This window comes from Thunnus albacares, chromosome 7 (genome assembly GCF_914725855.1).
Source record: "Thunnus albacares chromosome 7, fThuAlb1.1, whole genome shotgun sequence".
Classification (NCBI taxonomy): Eukaryota; Metazoa; Chordata; class Actinopteri; order Scombriformes; family Scombridae; genus Thunnus; species Thunnus albacares.
Genome location: NC_058112.1, coordinates 34,614,540 through 34,640,000, shown reverse-complemented (window position 1 = coordinate 34,640,000; position 25,461 = coordinate 34,614,540). Strand labels below are relative to the sequence as shown.

The window sequence follows — 25,461 nt, the reverse complement described above, 5'->3', positions numbered from 1 at the left end:
GCTGTAGAATATGTGCAGCACACAAAGGAAACTGAGCATTGAACCCTTCTAAAAATGTAATGATGCAACATTTGGATCTTGAAGGTTTCTTATTTTCAGACAGTAATATGTTTTTCATTTTAGGATTAAAGTTGTTTGCCTCTATTATGTGATTTCCTAATTACCAGTGGAGTTGACACTGTATGCCTCTATTATAGAGGCAGTAGAGAGACAGGAAACGAAGGGAGAGAGATGGGAGATGTGGCGGCGTACGCCAGAGGCTCAAGAGACATGGCCACATGTCAGATACTCCTTCCCACAGTCATCCATGCCAATGTTCAGTCAACAGAGCTGACGAGCTTCGGGCAAATGTCAAGTTCCTGACTGAGTGTAACAACGCTCATCTTCTTGCTTTAACGGAAACACGGATCAAAGAACAAGACTCACATTCCGACCTGGAAATCAAAGGTTTCGTAGTTCCCTTTCAGCTTGACAGAGACTCCACATCAACCAGTAAATCACTCGGTGGAGGCTTTGACACTGTGTCAACAAAAGCAGGTGCAACACGGTGATTGTTAGAGAGACACTTTGCACCCTTGACATTAAACTCTCTACAATCCTTTTATTTACCAAAGGAATTCCCACAGTTATTGGATACGCTGACATTGCAACTCAGGCGATGGTAAAAATGGTGCAACAGCTTCATGGATCGCACCGGACGCACCGAACTTTGTTTTGGGTGATTTTAATTACTGTAAACCAGGAAAGTCTTTGTGTAATTTTTACCAGTATTTGACTTGTGTGACTTATGAAATGTATGAACCTTTGTTATGGATCTGTCAGGGGAGCTTACAGATCCCTTCGTAGAGCCCCAGTCGGTATGTCTGTTGTTTTGTGTCTTTGGTTCCATCTTACAAACCAGTCCTGAAAAGAAACAAGTCAGAACAATGTTCAGTTCCAGTCTGGTCAGAGCAGTACCACCTTTTCTGAGGATTTATCCAAATAATAAACCATGAGTCCAAATCTGTCAAAAACACAAGTAACCAGCGAAATATCAGTTTTAATCAAGAGGATGTGACTCGGTACAGGAAACTACAGAAAAAAGTTAAATAAGAGCTTAAGCTAAGTGTAGATACAAGGACAAAGGTGAGAACATGCTCAGTACTGGTAATTCACACCTTACATGGGAGGATGTGAAGTCTATGATGAGGATGCAGTCCAAGAAGTTTCCAAGTTCTCTTAATGGGAAGTCTGACCTTGACATTTCTAATGAACTGAAGACTTTTTATGATCATTTTAATGTCCGTGATTGTGGAGAGGAGCTGTCAGTCTTCATAAATGCTGTTCTGAGCAGAACAGTGAATATGTTGATAGAAAGTCCCCGCCCTGATGGCATCGGAGGTCATATACCTCAGAGCTGATATATTCTGTTTTATCCATGTTGTCATTCCAGCTCCTTACGTTCCTTTTCTTTGGAAGGAATCCATCATTGTACCTCTGCTGAAAAATAAAGCCCCAAAGTCACTTAATGACTACAGGCCTGTGGTGCTTATCTCTCTTGTTGTGAAATCATTTGAGAAGATTATGAAGGATGTATTTCTGAACACAGTTCAGGCTAATTTGGACCCAATCCACTGTTGTGTTTACGATGCGACGGGCATCCGATTAAATATGATTCTGGCAAACCTACAGGGTGCAAAGACTTTAATGCGACTAGTTTTTATTGATTTCTCCTCAGCTGTTAATTATATCCAAACTCACATTTTAGCAGGAAGGTTAGAGAGCATCGACAACATTGATCCTGACCTGATATGTTGGCTGATGGATTTCTTAATTGAAAGGTCTAATGTGAAGGTTAATGGCGTTTTATCTTTTTTCCTCCACTGGTTCGCCCCAGAGGTGCATCCGCTCACCTCTACTGTTTGTCTTGTACACTAACGTGTGCAAAAGCAAAGAAGTGAAGCATCATATCATTACATTTGCCGACGATTCTGTTATCGTGTGTCTTCTCAGCAGTGACGGTCCTGGTCCTGGTCCTGTAGTGGCAGAATTCACCGACTGGTGCAAGTCGTCCTTCTTGGACATCAATGTGTCCAAAACTAAAGAGATGACAATAGATTGTAGAAAGAATCCTACGCTCATCTCTCCTGTGGTGATTAATGATCAGGCTGTTTATCTCAGCACTGTAACTGATGAGAAGCTGACCTTCGAGCTCCATGTGGATGCTAGAAAAAACCATCAGCACATGTACGTTTATCATAGGTTTCAAAGTTTTAGTGTTGACAGTACCCTCATGATTTATTTCTGTTTTATTGAATCAGTCCTCACATTCTCTGTCAGCTGGTACGAGTCACTTACCCTCAAAAATAGAAGCAGGCACAACCTTGAATGACCTTCCTCACCTGTACAAGGTTTGGACTTTGAAGAAGGTCGAGTCAGTCCTGGCTGATCCGTCGAGGAGTTCAAGTTGTTTCTATCTGGTTGCAGATACAATCAAAAAGATGCAGGACCAACAGACTGAAGAACTCGTTTGTCAGTTTTTGGTTTTGCTGGTCTGGTGCGGTGTACGAGCTTAAAGCAGTTTGATTTTATGCAAACCAACAGAACTAGAATTGGTCATAATGAGACGTCTAAGTGTCTCACATGGAGGCCCCGTCACTGACGCAGATCTCACCCATAACCCGGATGAACCCTAACCCATTCGGTGACCTGTAAAACTACCTTTCTTATTCCTTTTGATGGTCAAACCAGTTCACCACCTTCACTGTGAACTGTGTGGAAGTTCAGATCATCATCATCATCTTCAAAAACCCAAGAGTTACATGTTTAAGAGACACAATCAGCATGTTGTGACATGACGTTAATATGTTGTGACATCATGTACTGACAGTGGTTTTCCAGCCAATCACAGGGCAGCAGATCAGTTCTAATCATGTGTTTGAGTGTTATTCTTGTTGTTCTAGTTTAAAAACACACCGAACTACTCTCTGGCAGTATAAAACACCTGCTCCAGCTCTTCACTGACGCTACAGTATTTGATGTTTCCACAAACTGAAACATTCACATTTTTTTATAGATGGATGAAAATATTCTGCTGCATCAGTTTAGACACATTTCCCCAAAATACAGACTGACATCTTTGGAAACTTTGCAAATTCCATTAGAATTCAAAGATCCCCTCTTGACTTGTTTTAAGACATGAAAATAATCTGCTTTGATTAATAATTTGTGTTTTGCAAGGTTTTCCTTTCTTTAAATTACATCTTTTCCTTCTCCCTCATTAAAAATCCAGAATCTATGAATCTTTAAATGTTGTTAATTTCTAAAGTTTTCCTGCTGGACACCAGATGTTTCCTCCTTCACTGTAAAGTTCATTCTCAGTGTTTGTGCTCTGGAGGCTTCAGGTTTACACATCACACTTGTGTAAGTTGAATATTGAACCACGATTGGCTCCAAACTAGTTGTGATGTCACAAATCCTGCTCGTAGTCCCGCCCCTTAAAATCAGATTTTCAGTGAGCTCAGAGAAGAACAAACATCCAGCTGGAGGAACAAGAAGAACAAACACACATTATTGAGTAGAGGAACTTTAAAATAACCTTTTTCTTTATAAAGTTTGGACAAACAGCGTGTCTGTAAAGAGAGAGCCTGTCAGTGTTAGCCTGACAATTAAATGATTCTAAATATACAATATGGGATTTGTTCCTTGTAGTTTAAAACTTATGATGAAGCATAATCTTTGCAGTTTATGACTGGAAGGAACTACAGAGGATTTTAAAAATGTCTCATAAATTTGAGTCTACTTAGTGACGTCTGTGATTGTTTCTGATGCTGTTTGGTCTTTTTTATGTCTTGGTATGCTTGTTTTCTTTCTCTCCGCTGTGCTCAGGTGTCTCCCACGAAACAGATCTTGATTAAATACAGGTTCTGTACTGTATAATGTTGGATCAACAGATGTAAACTGGGTTTAACGGTGTAAGCCAGGCTCAGGGCAGGACACGTAGAGTGATGATGTCTTTGTGTCTCCCGCTGCAGGTTTAGATGGAAACTCAGACGACATCGACAGAAGGATAGAGGAGTTCGGACAGAATGTCATCCCTCCTAAAAAGCCAAAAACCTTTGTGCAGTTAGTGTGGGAAGCCCTGCAGGACGTCACGCTCATCATCCTGGAGGTGGCTGCCATCATTTCACTCGGCCTTTCTTTCTACAAACCGCCAGACGCTGAGAGACAGAGTGAGTTCATCCTTTTATTTTAAACTGTCAGACAGCTACCGAGTTTGTTCCAGTGTTCAGTCAGTCGGCAGGTCTGAGACTCAATGTACTTCCTGTCATATCAGCACTACATGTGACAACAATCATGTTCTCACACTAAGCAGCTTCTCATCTCTACACATTTATTCATCTTTAGATTGACTGAATATTATTACTGATGTTTATCATTAATATGTCTCTCTTGCAGTATGATAAAAGCTTGTGTTGCGTTGTGTGTGTTCAGACTGTGGCTCGGCGGCCGGCGGTATAGAGGAGGACGGCGAGGCGGAGGCGGGCTGGATTGAAGGCGCTGCCATCCTGCTGTCGGTGGTGTGTGTGGTCCTGGTGACGGCCTTCAACGACTGGAGCAAAGAGAAGCAGTTCCGCGGCCTCCAGAGCCGCATCGAGCAGGAGCAGAAGTTCACCGTGGTCCGAGGGGGGCAGGTTGTTCAGATCAAAGTGTCCGAGATCGTCGTCGGTGACATCGCACAAGTGAAATATGGTGAGAACTTTTTTTTTTTTTTTAACCATTTTGAAGGTCAGTTCACCAGTTTTACCCCAGATGATGTTTAGAGCATCAATACTTCTCTGTTACTGACTGAAACGTGTCCGCAGCACTGAAGATCAGATAGTTCATCATCAGTTTAAATAATCATTGTGCCGGTTTTGACAACTTTGGAATCTCTTGTTCAGTAAAAAAGGGTTTTGTAGAAAAAGATATTTTTATTTATTTCTCAAAGTAAGATATAAGAAGAAGTGTGGTGATGGAGTGAACTCCTCCAGCAGCTGAAAACCACCTTTTTATATATACCTATGATATGACAGACCGTTCTGATTAAAAATAAAAAATGTCCTCGGGAACAAACTTCTAGTAGTTTCCTCTTGTTCCTTCTGGGTTTGAATCCACTTACCGTAAGTTCATAATGAATGTAATGTAATGTATCCTATCTGCACTAGTATTGAAATATATCCAATCATACACAATGATGCAGATAGTTTCAGTTTTTTGAGTCTTGTTTTTAAGAGATCTGTCTCTGGAGACTCTGCTGGCATCACAAAACAAAGGAAGTGAATAAAATATAATTTATGGCCCTCAAAAAATTAAAAAATTCCATTTTAAAATCTGAACCACAGGGAGTCTTTCCAGCGACGGGGTTGTTCCTCTGGATTATTGCGGAGCTCACAGGACTGTTTAAAGTCTTTCTTATTTCCAGATGTCGGTCCAGAAGGCTGCAGATGAACTGTGTGTCACTGGCATGAAATGTTTTTTTCATTATGACAGAATAAATTGTCTCAACACAAACTTAACTACCTTCTATGGATAATTAAATACTAACTGTCTGTATAATCGTCCCATAATAATCCTGCAGGAGGTGAAACTGTGTGTCATAAGCAGAATAGTTATGTTTGTTAATGATAAAGAGACAGTTTCGCTCTGTTGGAGCCACAACATCATTATTTCATCATCATTACAGCGTCTGTCTGTCACACGACGACAGCAGGAGAAGAAAATAACCAACGCAGCAGCAGAAGGGATGTTTTATTTTCTAATGATGATGTAACGGTGTACCTGTGTGTGTCGGTGCTGCAGGTGACCTCCTCCCCGCTGACGGCGTCCTGATTCAGGGCAACGATCTGAAGATTGATGAGAGCTCTCTGACTGGAGAGTCGGATCATGTCAAGAAGAGCGTTGACAAAGACCCGATGATGCTTTCAGGTACTTCGCTCTGCAACGTTCACACCAAATCACAGCCGAGTTCAGTGCGACCTGAACCTTCGTCATCAGCCAGTTTCTGCTTCCTCTCTCTTTGGGTTTCACACCTACAGACCAAACACTGAAAAAACACAACGTTAAAATGAAATAGTGACCAAAAAACAGTTTTAATGGTGATTATTTGAGAGGTGAGTTACCATAGTAACAGTAATATTGATGATTCAGCTCTAAAGCTTTATGGTTCTCATGTGTCTCCTGATATATGAAACACTGCATGCAGCTCCTCGTTGATGATTGGCTCTTTGATCAGCTCCTCTGAAGCCTCCTTCTAAAACACGCCGCCTGTCACGTTACCAACGTAGTTTAAAGATGAAGAAACATGGAGGAAAGTAGAAAACAGAACGCCTGCTGCACAGCGGCGACATAACGCTGTAAAGATTTTAACGTACAGGAACTTTTACAGGAACGTTTTGTCGTCTCATAAAGGAGACACAAGGCGGATCATGTGACCACAGATGTGAACAGAAACACTGATCTCTCTCATATCTCTCTCAGGTACCCATGTGATGGAGGGCTCCGGTAAGATGGTGGTTACTGGTGTAGGTGAGAACTCTCAGACTGGAATCATCTTCAAGCTGCTCGGTGCCAGCGATGAAGGTGACGGTGACGGCGAGGAAGAGAAAAAGAAGAAAGAGAAAGACAAGAAGAAAGAAGAGCGGAAGAAGAAAGAGAAGAAGGACAAGAAAAGTAAGTCCAGCGTATGAAAGAGACCAGTTTATCTAAAGAGGAAGAAGATGCTCCAATTATCATCATAATTCACTGTTTCAGACTGTTGGAGGGAAACTTTTAAAGGTCAGCAGCATTTTAATGTGGCAGTTTTTGACATCTGTCACTCATTATTAAAAAAAATAATTACATTTACTCAGCTCTACTCAGTGGTTAAGATTAAAAAACCTTTAATAATTAAGAGGTAATGTGGTTAAAATGATTTTCTCTGAATCTGCTGCACCAGTTGCTCCTGTTACTGGTTGTTTTTCCTCAGCAGCAGCATACAGGAGCATATCACACAGCTGAGATACTGTTCTATCAACATCTGATCCTATGGAGAAATTAAAGTTTATCTTAACTAATATGAGCTTAAATATAATCAAACTGCCGGTCAAAATACATTTGACCGTATGTTGATCGACTCCAACTTCCAAAACAGCTGAAACATATTAAAACCAAGTGATGAACACCAGGAAATAATCTGCAAACGGACTTTCACCCATTAACACACTGATGGCAGCGAGCTACCATACAAAGCACAGGCCGAACACGGGGAGAGACTGAGGTTAAATGTCCTGCATGTGACCTTGTTCACTAGTAGTAACTGCAAACACTGACAGTAAACTTAGACCGGTCTGCCAGGATGTAGAAACTAACCGATACACAATAGTGATAAATGAAAAGTCAGAAAATCAGCAAAGTTATTACAATCATCTGGTGGCAGAACATGAATGTCTGTGCTTCATGACGATCCATCCCATAGCTGTAGAGATATTTCAGTTCTGACCAACCAGCTTGTTCCTAAATAATTGTTTTAAAATTAGAGACAAATAGCTCAGTCATTAACAGTCAGACACAAAGTGCAGCTGGATTCATGATTTACCCGACAGAGTCTGAATGGAGCAACGTATCCTTCCTGTTTCCATATTCAGGGATTGTTCTTTGTTCTGTTATTATATGTTCATGATTTTTGGCTCTTTAGATGTTTTATTAATGTTTAATTTCACATCTATAATTCACTAATGGCTGCTGCATCTTCCTCCTTTACAGGTAAAAAAGAGGAGAAAGGCAAGAAAGGTGAGCGGCACATCACTGTCTCTGATGCTGTATATGAACAGCAGCACAACAGCTGTACTGGTCACTGTAGAGGCAGCTGTACTGGTCACTGTAGTAGCAGCTGTACTGGTCACTGTAGAGGCAGCTGTACTGGTCACTGTAGAGGCAGCTGTACTGGTCACTGTAGAGGCAGCTGTACTGGTCACTGTAGTAGCAGCTGTACTGGTCACTGTAGAGGCAGCTGTACTAGTCACTGTAGATGCAGCTGCACGGGTCACTGTAGTAACAGCTGTACTGGTCACTGTAGTAACAGCTGTACTGGTCACTGTAGTAGCAGCTGTACTGGTCACTGTAGTAACAGCTGTACTGGTTGCTGTAGAAGCAGCTGCACTGGTCACTGTAGAGGCAGCTGCACTGGTCACTGTAGTAACAGCTGTACTGGTCACTGTAGAGGCAGCTGTACTGGTCACTGTATAGGCAGCTGTACTGGTCACTGTAGTAGCAGCTGTACTGGTCACTGTAGTAGCAGCTGTACTGGTCACTGTAGAAGCAGCTGTACTGGTCACTGTAGTAGCAGCTGTACTGGTCACTGTAGTAGCAGCTGTACTGGTCACTGTAGGGGCAGCTGTACTGGTCACTGTATAGGCAGCTGTACTGGTCACTGTAGTAGCAGCTGTACTGGTCACTGTAGTAGCAGCTGTACTGGTCACTGTAGAAGCAGCTGTACTGGTCACTGTAGTAGCAGCTGTACTGGTCACTGTAGTAGCAGCTGTACTGGTCACTGTAGAGGCAGCTGTACTGGTCACTGTAGTAGCAGCTGCACTGGTCACTGTAGAAGCAGCTGTACTGGTCACTGTAGAGGCAGCTGTACTGGTCACTGTAGAAGCAGCTGCACTGGTCACTGTAGAAGAAGCTGTACTGGTCATTGTAGTAACAGCTGTACTGGTCACCGTAGAAGAAGCTGTACTGGTCATTGTAGTAACAGCTGTACTGGTCACCGTAGAAGAAGCTGTACTGGTCACTGTAGTAGCAGCTATACTGGTCACCGTAGAAGAAGCTGTACTGGTCATTGTAGTAACAGCTGTACTGGCCACCGTAGAAGAAGCTGTACTGGTCATTGTAGTAACAGCTGTACTGGTCACTGTAGTAGCAGCTGTACTGGTCACTGTAGTAGCAGCTGCACTGGTCACTGTAGAAGCAGCTGTACTGGTCACTGTAGTAGCAGCTGTACTGGTCACTGTAGTAGCAGCTGTACTGGTCACCGTAGAAGAAGCTGTACTGGTCATTGTAGTAACAGCTGTACTGGTCACCGTAGAAGAAGCTGTACTGGTCATTGTAGTAACAGCTGTACTGGTCACTGTAGTAGCAGCTGTACTGGTCACTGTAGTAGCAGCTGTACTGGTCACTGTAGTAGAAGCTGTACTGGTCACTGTAGTAGCAGCTGTACTGGTCACTGTAGTAGCAGCTGTACTGGTCACTGTAGTAGCAGCTGTACTGGTCGCTGTAGAATCAGCTGTACTGGTCATTGTAGTAACAGCTGTACTGGACACTGTAGAAGAAGCTGTACTGGTCGCTGTAGAAGCAGCTGTACTGGTCACTGTAGAAGCAGATGTACTGGTCACTGTAGTAGCAGCTGTACTGGTCACTGTAGAAGCAGCTGTACTGGTCACTGTAGTAGCAGCTGTACTGGTCACTGTAGAAGCAGCTGTACTGGTCACTGTAGTAACAGCTATACTGGTCACTGTAGAAGCAGCTGTACTGGTCACTGTAGAAGCAGCTGTACTGGTCACTGTAGTAACAGCTATACTGGTCACTGTAGAAGCAGCTGTACTGGTCATTGTAGTAACAGCTGTACTGGTCACTGTAGAAGCAGCTGTACTGGTCATTGTAGTAACAGCTGTACTGGTCACCGTAGTAGCAGCTGTACTGGTCACTGTAAACATGAGCTGGTGACATTAGTTTTGTGTGTATGAAGCTGCTTCACATTCATTTGTTGATGTGTGTGAGCGACGTTTCTCCTCCACGTTACCATCCAGTAACTGTCCTGTGGTTTAGGCCTTTCTAACGCTCCAGATGCTCCAGATGCTCCAGCATTATTTGGGAGCTGACTTGTGTATGGACTTTGGGGGAAGACAAGTATCCCAGCATGCCTTTCACATCAGTCAGTGGTGATGATAGAGGATGTTATTAGTTAGGGTCAGGGTCACAGTTCGGTATGTTATCTGTACAACAAAGAAAACAAAAGAAAGGTAGAAAATAACATTGTGGTTGTTAGTTATGCTGCTATGAGTCACAATACATTGATCCTAAATACCAGATCAATATAAGCACTAATACTGAGTGTGTCATCCTGGTTCAGCCATGATGTGTTTCTGTCATTATATTTATATAAACTCAGTGTTTCTGCTCTCAGTTACATTCATTCATACCTGATTTATAAAGGTAGTAATGAATATACGCAGACTCACACCCACCTTGCATGTAATATTATTCCTTTATTATATTTGCATTACATATATTATATTTCCTCATAACAGGATGTTTCTGGATCGTTTGAAGTGTTTTCTTTTTGAATGTCTGGATCTGATCACCATCGTTGCTGTGTAGTGTCTTGTTAGTCTGAGCACCACGTGCTTCAGGACACTTCAATTAATCAACCAATTAAAAATCTATGTTGGTTTGCAAGAGAGGTATTTTCTGGTTAGACTGGCCGAAGATCCTGTTGGAGATCAGGGGTCTGAGGTGGACCTCAGGTCCTGAAGTCCCCCCTGGTCTGCTCATGTTTCTGGTTCCTTGTGGTTCCTTGTGGTCTGAGCAGCAGCAGGTGCTCCTGACTCTGTTGATGGTGATTAGGACCAAGCAGATTATCAGCCTTAAGCTCGGCAGCTGCTTTCTTCTCCTGCCTGCCTGTCCACTAATAACCTCATTACTGAGCTGGGATCAGCACGCTCACACACACACACACACACACACACACACACACACACACAACACACACAGAAACACACACCTGTAGATACACTAACACTCTCACAGAGCTGCAGTGTTGGTTGACTGTTTGATGTGCTGGTTGAGAAAACAAAGATTATGTAGTTTGGTTAGTTAGTTAGTTAGTTAGTTAGTTAGTTAGTTAGTTAGTTAGTTAGTTAGTTAGTTGGAGTTCTGACTCGTACATGAGTTTAACAACGCAGAACAATAAACCCAGACTGGTTTAGATCATCAGCTACTTGTTGACTAGGAGTCAGTGATTCTTATGTTCTACGATTCTGAATCAATTTACAAATGTCTAATTTATATTTCCTATATGTTAGTTAGTTAAAACATGTTAGTTAATAACGTACACATATACAGATATAGAATATAACATATACTGTAATACACTGTAATACACTATAATACACTGTAATATACTGTAATATACAGTAATATACTGTAATACATTGTAATATACAGTAATATACTGTAGTTCATGGCAGGATGGGACAGTCTGTTGTTATTGACGTTGCCTTTGTTGAGCTCAGCTGCAGAGTCTCAGTCCTTTATATTAAACAGACTTATATTAGAACTGCTCCTGTTTAAAATATTAATATAATATAGAAGATACATTCAGTATAATGTTCATTTCCACAGCTCTAGTTCCATTCACATCATACTCACCAACAACGAAACTCAACTCCTCCTGCTGATTCTGATGTTTTATATTAAATTCCTTCCAGAGACTCATATAAATGAACCTTCCTCATCCAGTCGGCTTGTTAACATCTGCAGGAAGTGTTGAGTTTCACTGATGAAAGTTTACCAGCGACTGAAAAAACAGAAAAGTTGATTGTTTCAACCTGTTTTCTTTGACCTGTTTTATTTAAAGGGAATTTATTTAAAGGAAAATTGTCGTCCTCATTAGTCACTTAGACACAAAAGATGGAAAATAGGGTCCATGTTGAAAAATACCGGTTTCCCTTTAAGAACTGATGGTTCACATAAATAAAACTGGCTTGACTAGAAGTGTCAGCAGCAGCAGTTTTGAGGATTTGTGTCCAAACACCTGAATTTTTAACTGACTTCCTGTTTCCTCTGTAGGGAAAAACAAAGATGGCCCCACTGTGGAGATGCAGCCTCTCAATGAGGATGGAGAACCCGAGAAGAAGAAGGCAAATCTTCCCAAGAAGGAGAAGTCGGTCCTCCAGGGGAAGCTGACCAAACTGGCGGTGCAGATTGGCAAAGCAGGTAGATGAACAACATAGTGATGTTACTGCGCTCTTCCACAATAAAACACAGGAGACATTCTGTCCTGTATACAGCGTCTTCCACATGTTAGGTCTCTTCATGGCGTTTTACTGCTTATTGCATGATGTGTGTTGATCCTGTCTGACTGAGATGGTCCTCAGACTGTAAACAGGTGAACTACAGACCAGGACCAGAACTGATCAAGCATCTCAGAGAGGGAAACGGTTCAACCTCAGGAGTAAAAGCATTTGATCGTCCTGTGAAATGATTCCTACCGGGTAAAACCGTCTGTGCTGATATTTAGGAGAACATCAGAGATGAGAGAAAATTAGCTTTAAATTTGTTCTTCAGACTTTCTGCTGCTGGATGCAAACAAGAGCACATGTTGTCTCAGCTGAACCTGATCTGCTTGCAGTAATGATCCCGTTGTAGCCCAGAAATTCCAGCAGTAATAATCTTTGATCATTTATTCAGTCACCTTTATTATTTGCATATTCACATAAAAACTGCACATCAACAAGTCAAACCTATTTCCTGCAGATGTCTCACTTCCTCCCAGGAGTCAAACTCCCAGTGCTGCTCTTACTGGTTTTAGTTGTTTTCAGCCTTTAGTTGGTTTGTTCTGGTCTGAATCAGCAGATGAGTGAACTCTGTTTTCCTCTTGGTTCAGTTTCTAACTCAAGCAGACTGAAATGCATCGCTAAAAGCCAGGAAAGAACGTTCACTTCACCCATTGGTCAGATCTCGATCGATTCTCCGGCTAACTGCTAGAAAATGTTGATTTTGCTCATCCACATCCCAGCATGCAAAGCACACCTGGCCGGAACCGTTTAGTTTGTTTTGCTTTGACAAGTGAGACCATTTCCTGTAAAGGGTCTTGGTGAGGTTGTTCTGCTCCACGCCTGAATACGATTGCTGCGCTCAGATCTGCCTGAACGAAGCGCAATGAGAAAACAAAGACGTCAGATTCAACCAAACTAAAACATGTTTCAGTCAGGTTAACTCAGGTTAACTCTGGTTAACTCTGGTTGACTCTGGTTAACTCTGGTTGACTCTGGTTGACTCGGGTTAACTCTGGTTAACTCTGGTTGACTCTGGTTGACTCTGGTTGACTCTGGTTAACTCTGGTTAACTCTGGTTGACTCTGGTTGACTCTGGTTGACTCTGGTTGACTCTGGTTAACTCTGGTCGACTCGGGTCAACTCGGGTCAACTCTGGTCAACTCTGGTTGACTCTGGTTGACTCTGGTTGACTCTGGTTGACTCTGGTTGACTCGGGTTAACTCTGGTTAACTCTGGTTGACTCTGGTTGACTCTGGTTGACTCTGGTTGACTCGGGTTAACTCTGGTTAACTCTGGTTAACTCTGGTTAACTCTGGTCGACTCGGGTTAACTCTGGTTGACTCTGGTTAACTCTAGTTAACTCTGGTTAACTCTCTCTGTCGTTCTGTCTGCCTTCAGGTCTGTTCATGTCTGCTCTCACTGTCCTCATCCTCATCACTCGTTTCCTGATCGACACCTTCTGGATTCAGGCCGTCCCCTGGGCCAACGAGTGTCTGCCCATCTACGTGCAGTTCCTGGTCAAGTTCTTCATCATCGGTGTGACGGTGCTGGTGGTGGCCGTGCCTGAAGGTCTCCCTCTGGCCGTCACCATCTCTCTGGCCTATTCTGTCAAGGTCTGCCAGAACATGTGCTTCTCCTTTATTTAACCTGATAAAACGTTTTACTGAGAGTAAAATCTGTTTCAACAGGGACCTGGTCAATAAAAAACACAACAGAAAATACAATACAAACAACTTAAAGAGGCTCAGACAACTGTCACATGCTAGACGGGAGTATAGATAACATCCAGTTATGAATAAATAAAGTTAAATAATTAATTAGAAGCAAAAGCAACATGAGAGATATTTTCCACATAAATTCACCAGCAGTAATCAGCTTGTGTACATTTTCAGGAGGAAGGTGCAGTTATGTTTCCAGCAGGTGAAACTGTGGATGTTTTAACTGGATATTGATTACAGCTGCTGAACTGATCCAAAATCCAAGAGTGAACTAATATATTTTGCACCAGTTGTACAGTTTTCACAGTATTGTTTTATCGTCGCCTTAGACGGAGCAGCGAGCCCCTAAAGATGAACTGGTGTCCCATTTGACCCCCTGCCAGACAGTCCTGGAGCATAACTGTTCATTCTGCCAACTGTTGTCAGTAAGTTTGGTGGAAATCAGACTCCGGTAACGTTTCTCTGCTCCTCTGTCAGAAAATGATGAAGGACAACAACCTGGTCCGCCACCTGGACGCCTGTGAGACGATGGGCAACGCCACGGCCATCTGCTCCGACAAGACGGGCACGCTCACCATGAACCGCATGACGGTGGTGCAGGCCTACATGGCAGGACGCTACAACAAGAAGGTGCCGGAGCCGGACCTGATCCCCGCCAAGATCCTGGACCTGCTCATCCTGGGCATCGGGGTCAACTGCGCCTACACCACCAAGATTATGGTGAGCTTTAAAAATAGCTGTCCATTCAGGAAGCCGTGTGAGTTAAGCGTTTGGCTGAGAGCAGGTTGTTGGTCTGGAGAGCTGCCAGAGCGGCTCAGGACTCATCTGGTCACTGCCTCCTGGATCCACGTCACACATCACACAAAAAAACAAGAGCCAACAGGTACCAGCAAGTGTTCCTGTCAGTCAGCCCACTGTCACTCTAACTAACATCTGTTCTCGGTATCGATTAGTCTACGTTAGAGGTTCGTCTAATGAATCTCACGGGTGATGAGATGATTCCTGCTACACAGTTTTTCCCTGTGCATGTCTTTTATTTTTCATGTGTGATACTGGAGAGTTTTATCTCGTCAAGAAGTTAAACAATGTGAGAATTAACATCAGTCTTTCTTCACCTGCTCACAACCGCTGACCACAGGTTTCCATCAGAGAACCAGTGTGAACAAAGACTGATAAATGTTAAAAGTCTTGTGATTAAATGTTTTATCTGAGTAACAAGTGTCTGAGAACCTGGAACCGGAGAGTATTTGGTATTTTTATTACGATTATCAAAACAGTTGCAGATTATTTTTTTGTCAGTTGAAGTCTGCTCAGTCTCCTCAGACCTGCGTTAAAAACACATTGTGTGTGTTGTTATAGTTGTACTAAATAAGACTGTAACTTTGGAACGTAACATCTTTATTTGTCGAATCTCATGCATTGAATCTCTTCTGAGGAAGAATGATTACAGAGACTAAAAGCAGTTTCAGTGTATATATGGACATGTGACTATTGTATTTAGATCAGACAGAAAGTGAAGCTACTTTAAACACTAAACACTGTGACCTGTTGAGTGTTTGCTGAAAGCTGCTGCAGTTGTGAGTTTAATTTTCACACCTTCTGCTTCCTGCAGCCTCCAGAGAAGGAGGGCGGGCTGCCCCGCCAGGTGGGAAACAAGACTGAATGTGCCTTACTAGGATTCGCCCTCGACCTGCACCGAGACTACCAGACCATCCGCAACGAGATCCCCGAGGAGAAGCTGTTCAAGGTGTACACCTTTAACTCAGTGAGGAAGTCCATGAGCACCGTGCTGAAGAATTACGACGGCAGCTACCGAATGTTCAGCAAAGGGGCCTCTGAGATCCTGCTCAGGAAGTAGGTTCACTGCTGCTGGTTACACATCTCTGAGCTCAGTCACATGATGATCACGTGACCCTGTCCTGTGGTTCCAGGTGCTGTAAGATCCTGACGGCCAGCGGCGAGGCCAAAGCCTTCAAACCTCGGGACAGAGACGATTTGGTGAAGAAGGTGATCGAGCCGATGGCGTCGGAGGGCCTGAGGACCATCTGCCTCGCCTACAGGGACTTTCCCTCCGCTGACGGAGAGCCAGACTGGGACGACGAAGGCCACATCCTCACTGGCCTCACCTGCATCGCTGTGGTTGGCATCGAGGACCCTGTGCGACCTGAGGTACGTCAGCGCAGACACAACCAGCCAAGCCAATCACAGTACAACACAGCTGCAGGTTCTCCCCTCTAACTGCTCCAGTTACTCATAGAACATCTGAGGAGGAGCTCCATCAAACACTGTGGCTCGTTCTTATTTTAAGACTCTTTGACTTTAAGGTTTTTATGTGTAGAATCAACTCCTAAATGTGTAAAATCATCTCAAAGGCTCTGATCTGTGCTGATACTCAGCAGGTCACACAGACACATCAGCTTTGTGAATGTTTGATTTATTTAATGTTTATTTGTTTAGGGACAAGTTCAGTATTTATAGCCTAAGCTAGTTTGCACTGTACGTCCCTAGATGCACTTTAAAATACATGAAACTCAACACTAAATTACATATGAAACTGCACAAAACACAAACAACTCACAAACAAACAAACCATAATGACTTTAAGCTTATTTAAAAGAAACTATCCTGACAAATGAATCGTTTTTGACTGACTAGCGGTGGGTCGAGACCATCATCACGCAGGATGCTGCACTATTACAGGCTGTAAAATGATGTGACTGGAAGAACTGACATCACATCATATTTTAACTTGATCATAGCCATAATATGGTCACCTTTATTATTTTAACTACAACACCTTCTTATTTCAACCTCACAGCTGGACTGTGATAATAACTGTGACTCTCAGCCGTCAGCGTCTCTTTCAGCACGATTATGGACTCTTGATAAAACCCTTCGATCAGTGCAGGCTTTTAAAAACCTGTAGTTAGAGAATATCTCAGTCCACTAATCCTACAGAGGTCCCACAGGGCCGATATTTCAGCAGCAATATTATTTTTCCACAAGAGGAAGCTGTTTGTTAACTTCTATCAACACACAGCTGGACTTTCCGTCCATTAAAGGTTCTGTATGTAGGAATCATGTAGGAACTCATTAGTGGCCGTTAAACGAGCTGCAGTCGACATCCTGCTGCTCAGCGTGAGACTATCGCTTACACTTCTCATAATTACATAAAAGATCTCTAACGTTGTGTTTTTCTACAGTCAGGCAGCCCCTCCATTATTTGAGTCATGGCTCATCCTGTCTTTAGGTTATGTTTTGTTTTTCTCTCCCATTTAGTTCTGCATTTCCTGTTTTATTTTGGTATCTAACTCTCCCCTCGTTTCAGATCCACTTCCTGCCCTTGTGTGTTTCCCGCTCCTGTCTTTGTCATCTTCCGCTAATGTCCTCCACCTGCACTCCCCTGGTGTATTTAGTCTGTGTGACCCCTGCACTGGTTCATCTTTGTACCGAACCTGCCCAGTAAAGACTTTGTTTTGGAAACTGACTGTGTGAGTCATGTGTTTGGGTCTAGCCCTGGTGTATCAGACACCCCTGTCACACAGGCTGTTACAGGCAACCCAGAAAGTCGGGGAAAGTCTCATTTTTTTACCTTGAATTACTACCTGTTCACTCACTGGCAATAAAAAACATTAAAACGTGTAAATTGCTTCACAATTCTACATATAGAACCTTTAAACTGAAGTCCTGCTGTGTGTGTGAAGCTGCTGCCGTCAGTTTTTGTCCTTTTACATATGTTTATTTTGTCATATTTGACTCTCCGGCTGTGTTTTCTTCTGTTTTTATCAGGTACCAGAAGCCATCAGAAAGTGTCAGCGGGCCGGCATCACTGTCCGCATGGTGACCGGAGACAACATCAACACTGCCCGCGCCATCGCATCCAAATGTGGCATCCTGCAAGCTGGAGATGACTTCCTGTGTCTGGAGGGCAAAGAGTTTAACCGACGGATCCGCAACGAGCTGGGAGAGGTCAGGAACCACAGACCGGACTCAAAGACAGCAGAGTCCCCTGAAGTCTGTCCTCTGTCAGTCTAACACTGTAGATTTAATGACCTTCCCTCTAGCACCACCCTCAGGTCAACTTGACACTTCAGCTCCTCTGCTAGTGATGAGAAATCATCAGAAAGTGGTTTGTTCATATTGTGTCGGTGATGAACGCTGCAGAGGGTCTTTTGTTTGGGAGCTCTTCAGTTTGAGATTGATTTTCCTTCTCAGACTGTTTGATTTGAAGAAGTAAGTTGCCTGAAGAAGAAAGATGAGAGTTTGAGTAGCAGCCATGTTTTTATTAATGTCCCGCCCAGAACTTGATTCATACTGTGACCCTGTGTGAGGATCCAAAGGTTCAGACCCGCCTCTGCTTCAGGGACACTAGAGAAACTGGTTTAAATTAATATTTTGCAACTACAACTTGATGTTTATGTCTTTTCTCTTTGTCTGCAGATTGAGCAGGAGCGTATTGATAAGATTTGGCCAAAGCTGAGAGTCCTCGCCAGATCGTCTCCAACGGACAAACACACTCTGGTTAAAGGTCAGACACACTTTAATAAACACGAGCAAGACGAAGCGAATGTGTTCAGTTTCAAAGTGCTCCTCATACATTTAAACATCACAATGAATGAAAGAAAATGTGAACATGTACAAATTCAAAGGTAACCCTGATATAAAAGGAAAATAAATACAAAAGACAAAATAAAAAGGATAAATATGACATTAGAAAGCATCAGAGGCTTTTAATCTGAATTCAGAGGCGACTCTGCGTCCTCATTGGTTCCATAAACGTGTCTTCAGGTGCGTCTGTCTGTCGCTCTCTCAGGTATCATCGACAGCACGGTGCTGGAGCAGAGACAGGTCGTCGCGGTAACTGGAGACGGAACAAATGATGGACCCGCCCTCAAGAAAGCGGACGTCGGCTTCGCCATGGTAACGACTGCCGCTGCTAGTTAACTCTGAAACTTTTAAACAGTTACCAGAGCATTTATAATGACGTGATCAATACATAAATCACTAATTAATCAAACTGAAGTGACAGTGAGGTGCGAACAGATTTTTAAATGTATTCATATGTAAAAAAAACCTCAAATATCAGATTCATATTAATTTTCTATATTTTAAAGTTCAAAGAAAAGCAAAACTAAAGTTCAGATGAACATTGAACTTCCTGCTGTCTGTTGTCGAGGCCCCGCCCCCTTCAGAGCAGCCAGCAGGTCAAAGGTCAAACTGATCTATCAATCCAGAGTTGATGATTGATCCTACGTATTAGTCTTTATTCATCATCCATCCTATTGATTTCTTTCAGATAAATGTAATTGATAAAGTAAAGATCAATTCGATTCAGGTCCAGACCTGTGAACCGGTCCTGGTCTAAACGAGGATCAGGATCAGGTTTATGTAAGTTAACTCTCTCATGCTGTGTTCTGCAGGGCATCGCAGGTACGGACGTGGCGAAGGAGGCGTCTGACATCATCCTGACAGACGATAACTTCAGCAGCATCGTGAAGGCCGTGATGTGGGGCAGGAACGTCTACGACAGCATCTCCAAGTTCCTGCAGTTCCAGCTCACCGTCAACGTGGTCGCCGTCATCGTGGCCTTCACCGGAGCCTGCATCACCCAGGTCAGAGCCGTCTGACGCCGAGGGCCAATAGAGAGAGAGCGGCGACTGTCAGAGAGCGTTTGTGTTTGTTGGCAGGTTCCTGGTTTACAGTATTTCTGTTCACCAATCAGAGTTTAGCAACAGTTGAATCAAATAGTAATGATGGTGATGTCATAGTGAAGCAGATTAACTGAGTTTTTACGTGTTCAAGTCTAATAATACTTATCTTTACCTCTGATGTGGTCATGAATATTTAATGTTAGAGAGAAAAAACACGTTTTCAGGGACTTTCAGGTTTCTGTTACTACTGGTCCACGGTGCCAGTTTGGCCTCTGGGAACAATTTGGTGTTTTGTGTTCTGCTGCCTGCGTCGTAGATATATAATCAGGCAGATATCAGTTTACAACCTTTAAGAAGATCGTTTATGTAAATTAGAAACAACAGGTGCCCTAAACTTGACCCCTGAGCTACAGCAGACGTACACAACATGACAGATGATCAGTATAACTGACAATCAAAAACAAAACCAAAGATCTTCCTGAGATTCATCAAACACTAAACTCAGACGGTGATTTTAGTCTAAAGATGTGTGAACTTGTGTTCTCTGATGTGAATCTTATCTTGGTTCCTCTGATGGTTCTTCTCCTGGTTTTAAAGGATGATCTGTGGTCTCGTTTCTTCATCTAAATAACAGGAAGTTCTTTCTGTTACGGGGTTGTGGTTTCAGTGCTGACTGTGCATCTGTGTGTTTGTCTTCAGGACTCTCCTCTGAAAGCCGTGCAGATGCTGTGGGTCAACCTCATCATGGACACTTTCGCCTCGCTGGCTCTCGCCACTGAGCCGCCGACCGAGGCGCTGCTGCTCAGGAACCCGTACGGCCGCAAGAAGCCACTCATCTCCCGCACCATGATGAAGAACATCCTGGGACACGGCGTCTACCAGCTGACCATCATCTTCACCCTGCTCTTCCTGGGTCAGTGAACGCACCACACACACACACACAGTCACACACACACATGATTCTGTATCCAACACATTCAGATTCATGTTCACATCCTGCACACAACACTGTTGATTAGGATATTAAATCAAAAAGAGAATAATACATAAAAGCAAAGAAATTAAATATAAAAATCCCACTAGAAGATGCGCTGGCTGATTCGCTGGAAGTTGTAGAAATATTTCTTGAGAAGGGACCTGAATGTTGACTTTAGTCCTCCGAGTGTCTTCGGTGACGCTCTCACAGTAAAAACAGCCTCCTCCAGTCCCAAACCTGGACCTGAACAAACAGAAGAGTCCTGCAGACTAGGGGTGTGCCCGAATACAAATACGTTATTCGGCAAAGCACAAATAGTGGGTTTTGTACGAATATTTGTTTCATACAAATATTTTTTAAATTATTTGTACCTGTACTGCACGCAGGTCGGTTACATCACTATCTCAGCGTCTCTCCTCTGTTCCGCTGTGACGTCTATCAGCAGGTCTCAGTGAGGGGAGTCACATCCACCTGCTGCATGACGCACATTTCCTTATTTAGACATCAGTCCTGGAGTTGGGAGTGTTCCCCAGAGATAAAGCTGAACTACTGACACATGTGAAGTGCTCTCAAGGGATTCTACATAATCTGTTGTTCCCCTTCTTTCTACGAAGTTAGGTTGTAAAAAATAGGCAATAAATGAAAAGTGCAAAGCAAGAATCACCTTTGAAGTTCTTCTACATGTTACAGGCTGTGCTGTCTGTGTGTTATGGGTGTATAAATAGGTAGAGGTCTGTCTGCGATGAGGTGATGAGTAAAGTTTTATCTCAGTAGTCAGCGCAGTCGTCTCTGATCTGGGAGACTCCAGTTAGAGACCCGGTGTGGGGACCTCCTTCATAAGGTAGTTTATTCATGAACACTTATTGCAACACTTTAATTTTCTAAAATTAAAAGTGTAATAAAAACAAACCTCTTTCCACTTTTATTCGAACACAAATAATTTTGCTGCTTCAACAAATACAGATACAAATACTGGGCTCTCTGCACATCCCTACTGCAGAGGACCGCCGGCTGTCATACAGCCTGTGAGGAGTTCAGAGTTCATACTGGACCTCATTTAACCTTGAACATCATTGTTAAAACTATGAAACCAACTATGAGATGAAGTGGTCGCCAGTGAGGAGATGCTGAGACAGGAATGATGTGACTGAGGTTGTTTCGGTGGAGTTGTTACTGGGTAAATGTTTGAACCCAGACGGATGACGTCATGGTGTAATAAACAGTATTAAAGGACTCGTGCAAAAACATTAAAAGTATTTAAATATATTAGAATGCACTAATGAATCCCATTAAAATACATTAATTCTTCATTATTCATGTGTAAACGGATGGAATCTGACGTGGAAGTGGAGGATTGGGTTGATTTGTGCACCTGCTCAGTAAACTTTGACCCTCCTTCACAGGTGAGAAGATATTTGATATTGACAGCGGCAGGAACGCCCCCCTCCACGCCCCGCCCTCCGAGCACTACACCATCGTCTTCAACACTTTCGTCCTGATGCAGCTGTTCAACGAACTCAACGCCCGCAAGATTCACGGCGAGCGGAACGTCTTCGAAGGCGTCTTCAACAACCCAATCTTCTGCTCCATCGTCATGGGAACCTTCGTCATTCAGGTAACCTTTGAGGGGGGAGGGGCTTTCTGCTCATTTCAGCTTCCTTCCGTCCCGCCATCATGGAGGACGTTCTAACCCCTCATATTATTCTTTAAAAGGCGTCTAATCTTAAAGTCTGTCTTGTTTTCAGGAAAAACAAACAGCTGCACAGTCTCATGTGTCCTATCATATTTATTATAGACTTTCACAAACTTAATAGGCAATTATTCTGTTTGCAGCTGTTTTCAATGGAGTTATTATTATAACAAAGTTCAGGAACAAGACCACGCCCCTCTCTTTCACTAATTCAATCATCCGTGCACGCCTGTATAAGCGTGTCTAACCCCTTTCTCTCCTGTTCGTCTCAGTTCTCACGGCCCTCCCCCTCAAAACCCCCATTCTTCTCCTCTCTCCCCTCACAATGGGCTTCATGGTGCCTCACAGTAAGAAGGTCCCGGGTCCTTTCCCCGTGTTCGTGTGGGTTTCCACCGGGTACTCCGGTTTCCTCCCACCACCAAAGACATGCTCGTTAGAGTTAATACTTCCACATAAGTGATTCTTCTCGTCCTATTCTAGGAACCACAGGGGGACGATGAAACAGAAAGCTCATCGAGACACGTGTCTCCCATCCTGAGTCTCGACCCCCATTTGGTCCCCATTCATCCCCCGGCAATCGACCCCTTCATCCCGCTCCTCGATCCGCATCCAGCCCACCTATCACTCTCCTCATCAGTCCTGAACCCTCTCGACAATCCAAATAAATCTACTTTGATAACGTTCAAATGGCGTCTTTGTTAGTGAATTGCTCTTTCATGTCTGTTCTGTTCTTTCAATGAACAGATTTATTTTATTTCTATTTTATCAGACGCAGCCATGGATCTATAATCAGTATCATCAGGTGTTTTGCTTTTAAACTAAGTATATATATTGATGACTCCTCCGTCCTCGCTGGGAGGAGCTGAGACGTCAGTGAGGGAAACGAGGAGCATCGTTAATACAACGTAAAGCAAACCTGCTCAGGTTCAGAGTCGTCATTGATTAAAAGGTTTCGTCCTTCTGTCCTCCTGCAGTTCTTCATCGTGCAGTTCGGCGGTAAACCGTTCAGCTGTGTGAGTCTGACCGTCGAGCAGTGGCTGTGGTGTGTCTTCCTGGGACTCGGCAGCCTCCTGTGGGGACAGGTGAGTATGATGAAACTCGGATCCACAGAACCGTCACTACCAGGCCCCCCCAGAAGAAAACAGTATGATCTGACAAAATGTTTTAAAGTCCCTCCGCTCAGAAACATGTTTGAGCAGGATGTGACATCACAGCCAGTTTGGGAACCAATCGTGGATCAATATTCAACTTGCACAAACACTGAGAATGAACTTTACAGTGAAGGAGGAGACATCTGGTGTCTCACATAGATTATTATTCCCAGTATTTTATATATATATATATAGGAGGATCTTTAATCTTTATATAACTAGATAGATTATTTGTACAGTGATTACTTTTTATCTGCAATCTGTCTGTGCATCTTCATTCTCATCCTCATCACTTCCTGTTAACAGGAACAACAACAACAACAACAACAGGATGCTGGTTTTGAACTAAACAACAAAATCCCAGAGAGTTTGGTTTACTGACCCACCACTGATAAATACATATAAATCATCAGCCAGAAATTTCAAATTTAAAGCTATAATATGTAATTATTCCACATTAAAATGTCTAAAAACAACTAGACCTGTGTTATATATGTTGTTGAGTTGTGTACTTACATTATCCCAAATGTTTCCAACAATGTTCAAACTCAGAGAAATCTGTAATTTAATCAAAGTAACGGACCGTTTCATTTGGTCGCCTGTCGATGGCGTCATACCTCCTCTACCAAAGAGTAAACACGCACCAGATGCATACGGCGGCGCTGTGTTTGTCCGCTACAATGGCGTCTACCAAAGAGTAACTTACACACATACAAGATAATACATCGGCGTTGTGGTTGTTCCACACAAACTGTTATAAATGGACTTTTATTCAGTTTTAAGACACATTTTCATGATAAATTTAGGTGGTTTTTAACTATATCTTTTAGCTGGAAGAAGGATTTTAGTCATTGGACGTCTGGATCTTAAGTTATCAGAGAAATAAACTGGACAAACGTTAGCAGCAGCTCGGCTAACAGCCCGTACCGGACGTCCGGTGGTCACCAAACATCTTCGGAGAAACACTGATTTTTTAGGTGAAACAGTTTTATTCAGTGTTTTTACCTGTAATCTCTGGGTCCGTTTGTTCTGGAGAGGAGGAGACCTCTGCAGGTAAAAACATCCTGAACGCTGGAGTAATCCTATCCCAGTGAAGCTGGTTATTTAACAACAAAGACAACAACTCCCATGATCCCTTGCTACTGTTGTTATTGTTTTGATTGAGACGCCTAGCGGCTGAAATTACATATTGTGCGTTTAAAGCCAATATTCAAATAATGACCATTACATGTGAGGAATCAGCTTTACTTTAATGTCTCACGTAGTAAATTCAGTATTGTTGAATTTAAAAAAGTCTTGAATGAAATGTGTTTAAATATCTCGGCTGAGAAATACGAATCTTCTGATGATCTATAAATTATAATCCTGCCAAATAAAGTGATCGGGATCAATAAAGTATCTTAATTATCAGCCAGAGCAGAACGTTACTATCATAGTTTCAACTTGTCAGCAGCTCCTCCAACGTTCTCTGTGATCATTTTAAATATAATCACATATAATGACAGATGCAGACCAGGTTCATCATCATCATCATCATCATCATCATCCGTCTCACCGTAGCATGTTCAGGTCACAGACATGTCGCTGCTGTTGTGTCTGATCCGTTTGTGTCGGTTCTGCTCTCAGCTGGTTTCCAGCATCCCCACCAGCTGGCTGAAGTTCCTGAAGACAGCGGGTCACGGCACTCAGCGGGAGGAGATCCCCGAGGAGGAGCTGGAGGAGATGAAGGACCTGGATGAGATCGACCACGCCGAGATGGAGATGAGGAGGGGCCACGTGCTCTGGTGCCGCGGCCTCGGCCGCATCCAGACGCAGGTACGATTTTACCTTCAAACAAAGTGTGTAGAGACGAGCAGCGTGATACAAACTCTAAGTCTCTAAGTCCAAACTCAAGTAAATGCAGGAAGTAACGCCCTGGATTAGCTCGTAGCTGACGTGTGAGGCTGAGAGTCCCTGCAGATTCAGCATGTGGTCATTCTGCAGAGGGATGGTGGGCTTGTTACCAGACTTCAGAGGAGGAGCTGAGTTGACGGAAGAGGAAAGACGAAGAATAGAGGCAGAAAGTCAGCAGAACACACCTGAATCCAGCTGTTTAACTCAATAAATCCCCAGAATCCAAACAGCTGATTGTCCACATGTTAAGCGACAGTGATAAAAACCCTGCAGAGCAGCTGAATCCTGTCAGAACTGTGTGTGTTTGTTGGAAGAGGATCATGATATGT

At 43.1% G+C, this 25,461-nt stretch overlaps 1 protein-coding gene across 1 annotated transcript in view; it reads left to right on the top strand.

Annotated features, from left to right (window-relative positions):
- The window catches only part of atp2b1b (ATPase plasma membrane Ca2+ transporting 1b), a 48,748-nt gene that overhangs the window by 7,664 nt on the left and 15,623 nt on the right, over positions 1 to 25,461 (top strand). Inside the window, exons 3-20 of the mRNA XM_044356529.1 lie at positions 4,014 to 4,211; positions 4,474 to 4,731; positions 5,821 to 5,946; positions 6,499 to 6,690; positions 7,762 to 7,788; positions 11,845 to 11,991; positions 13,452 to 13,666; positions 14,249 to 14,491; positions 15,384 to 15,625; positions 15,703 to 15,940; positions 17,561 to 17,740; positions 18,212 to 18,299; positions 18,585 to 18,691; positions 19,192 to 19,383; positions 20,122 to 20,335; positions 21,802 to 22,013; positions 23,063 to 23,170; positions 24,866 to 25,054. Of these exons, the coding sequence (XP_044212464.1) occupies positions 4,014 to 4,211; positions 4,474 to 4,731; positions 5,821 to 5,946; positions 6,499 to 6,690; positions 7,762 to 7,788; positions 11,845 to 11,991; positions 13,452 to 13,666; positions 14,249 to 14,491; positions 15,384 to 15,625; positions 15,703 to 15,940; positions 17,561 to 17,740; positions 18,212 to 18,299; positions 18,585 to 18,691; positions 19,192 to 19,383; positions 20,122 to 20,335; positions 21,802 to 22,013; positions 23,063 to 23,170; positions 24,866 to 25,054 (3,176 nt within the window). The remainder of the gene's footprint in view (positions 1 to 4,013; positions 4,212 to 4,473; positions 4,732 to 5,820; positions 5,947 to 6,498; positions 6,691 to 7,761; positions 7,789 to 11,844; positions 11,992 to 13,451; positions 13,667 to 14,248; positions 14,492 to 15,383; positions 15,626 to 15,702; positions 15,941 to 17,560; positions 17,741 to 18,211; positions 18,300 to 18,584; positions 18,692 to 19,191; positions 19,384 to 20,121; positions 20,336 to 21,801; positions 22,014 to 23,062; positions 23,171 to 24,865; positions 25,055 to 25,461) is intronic.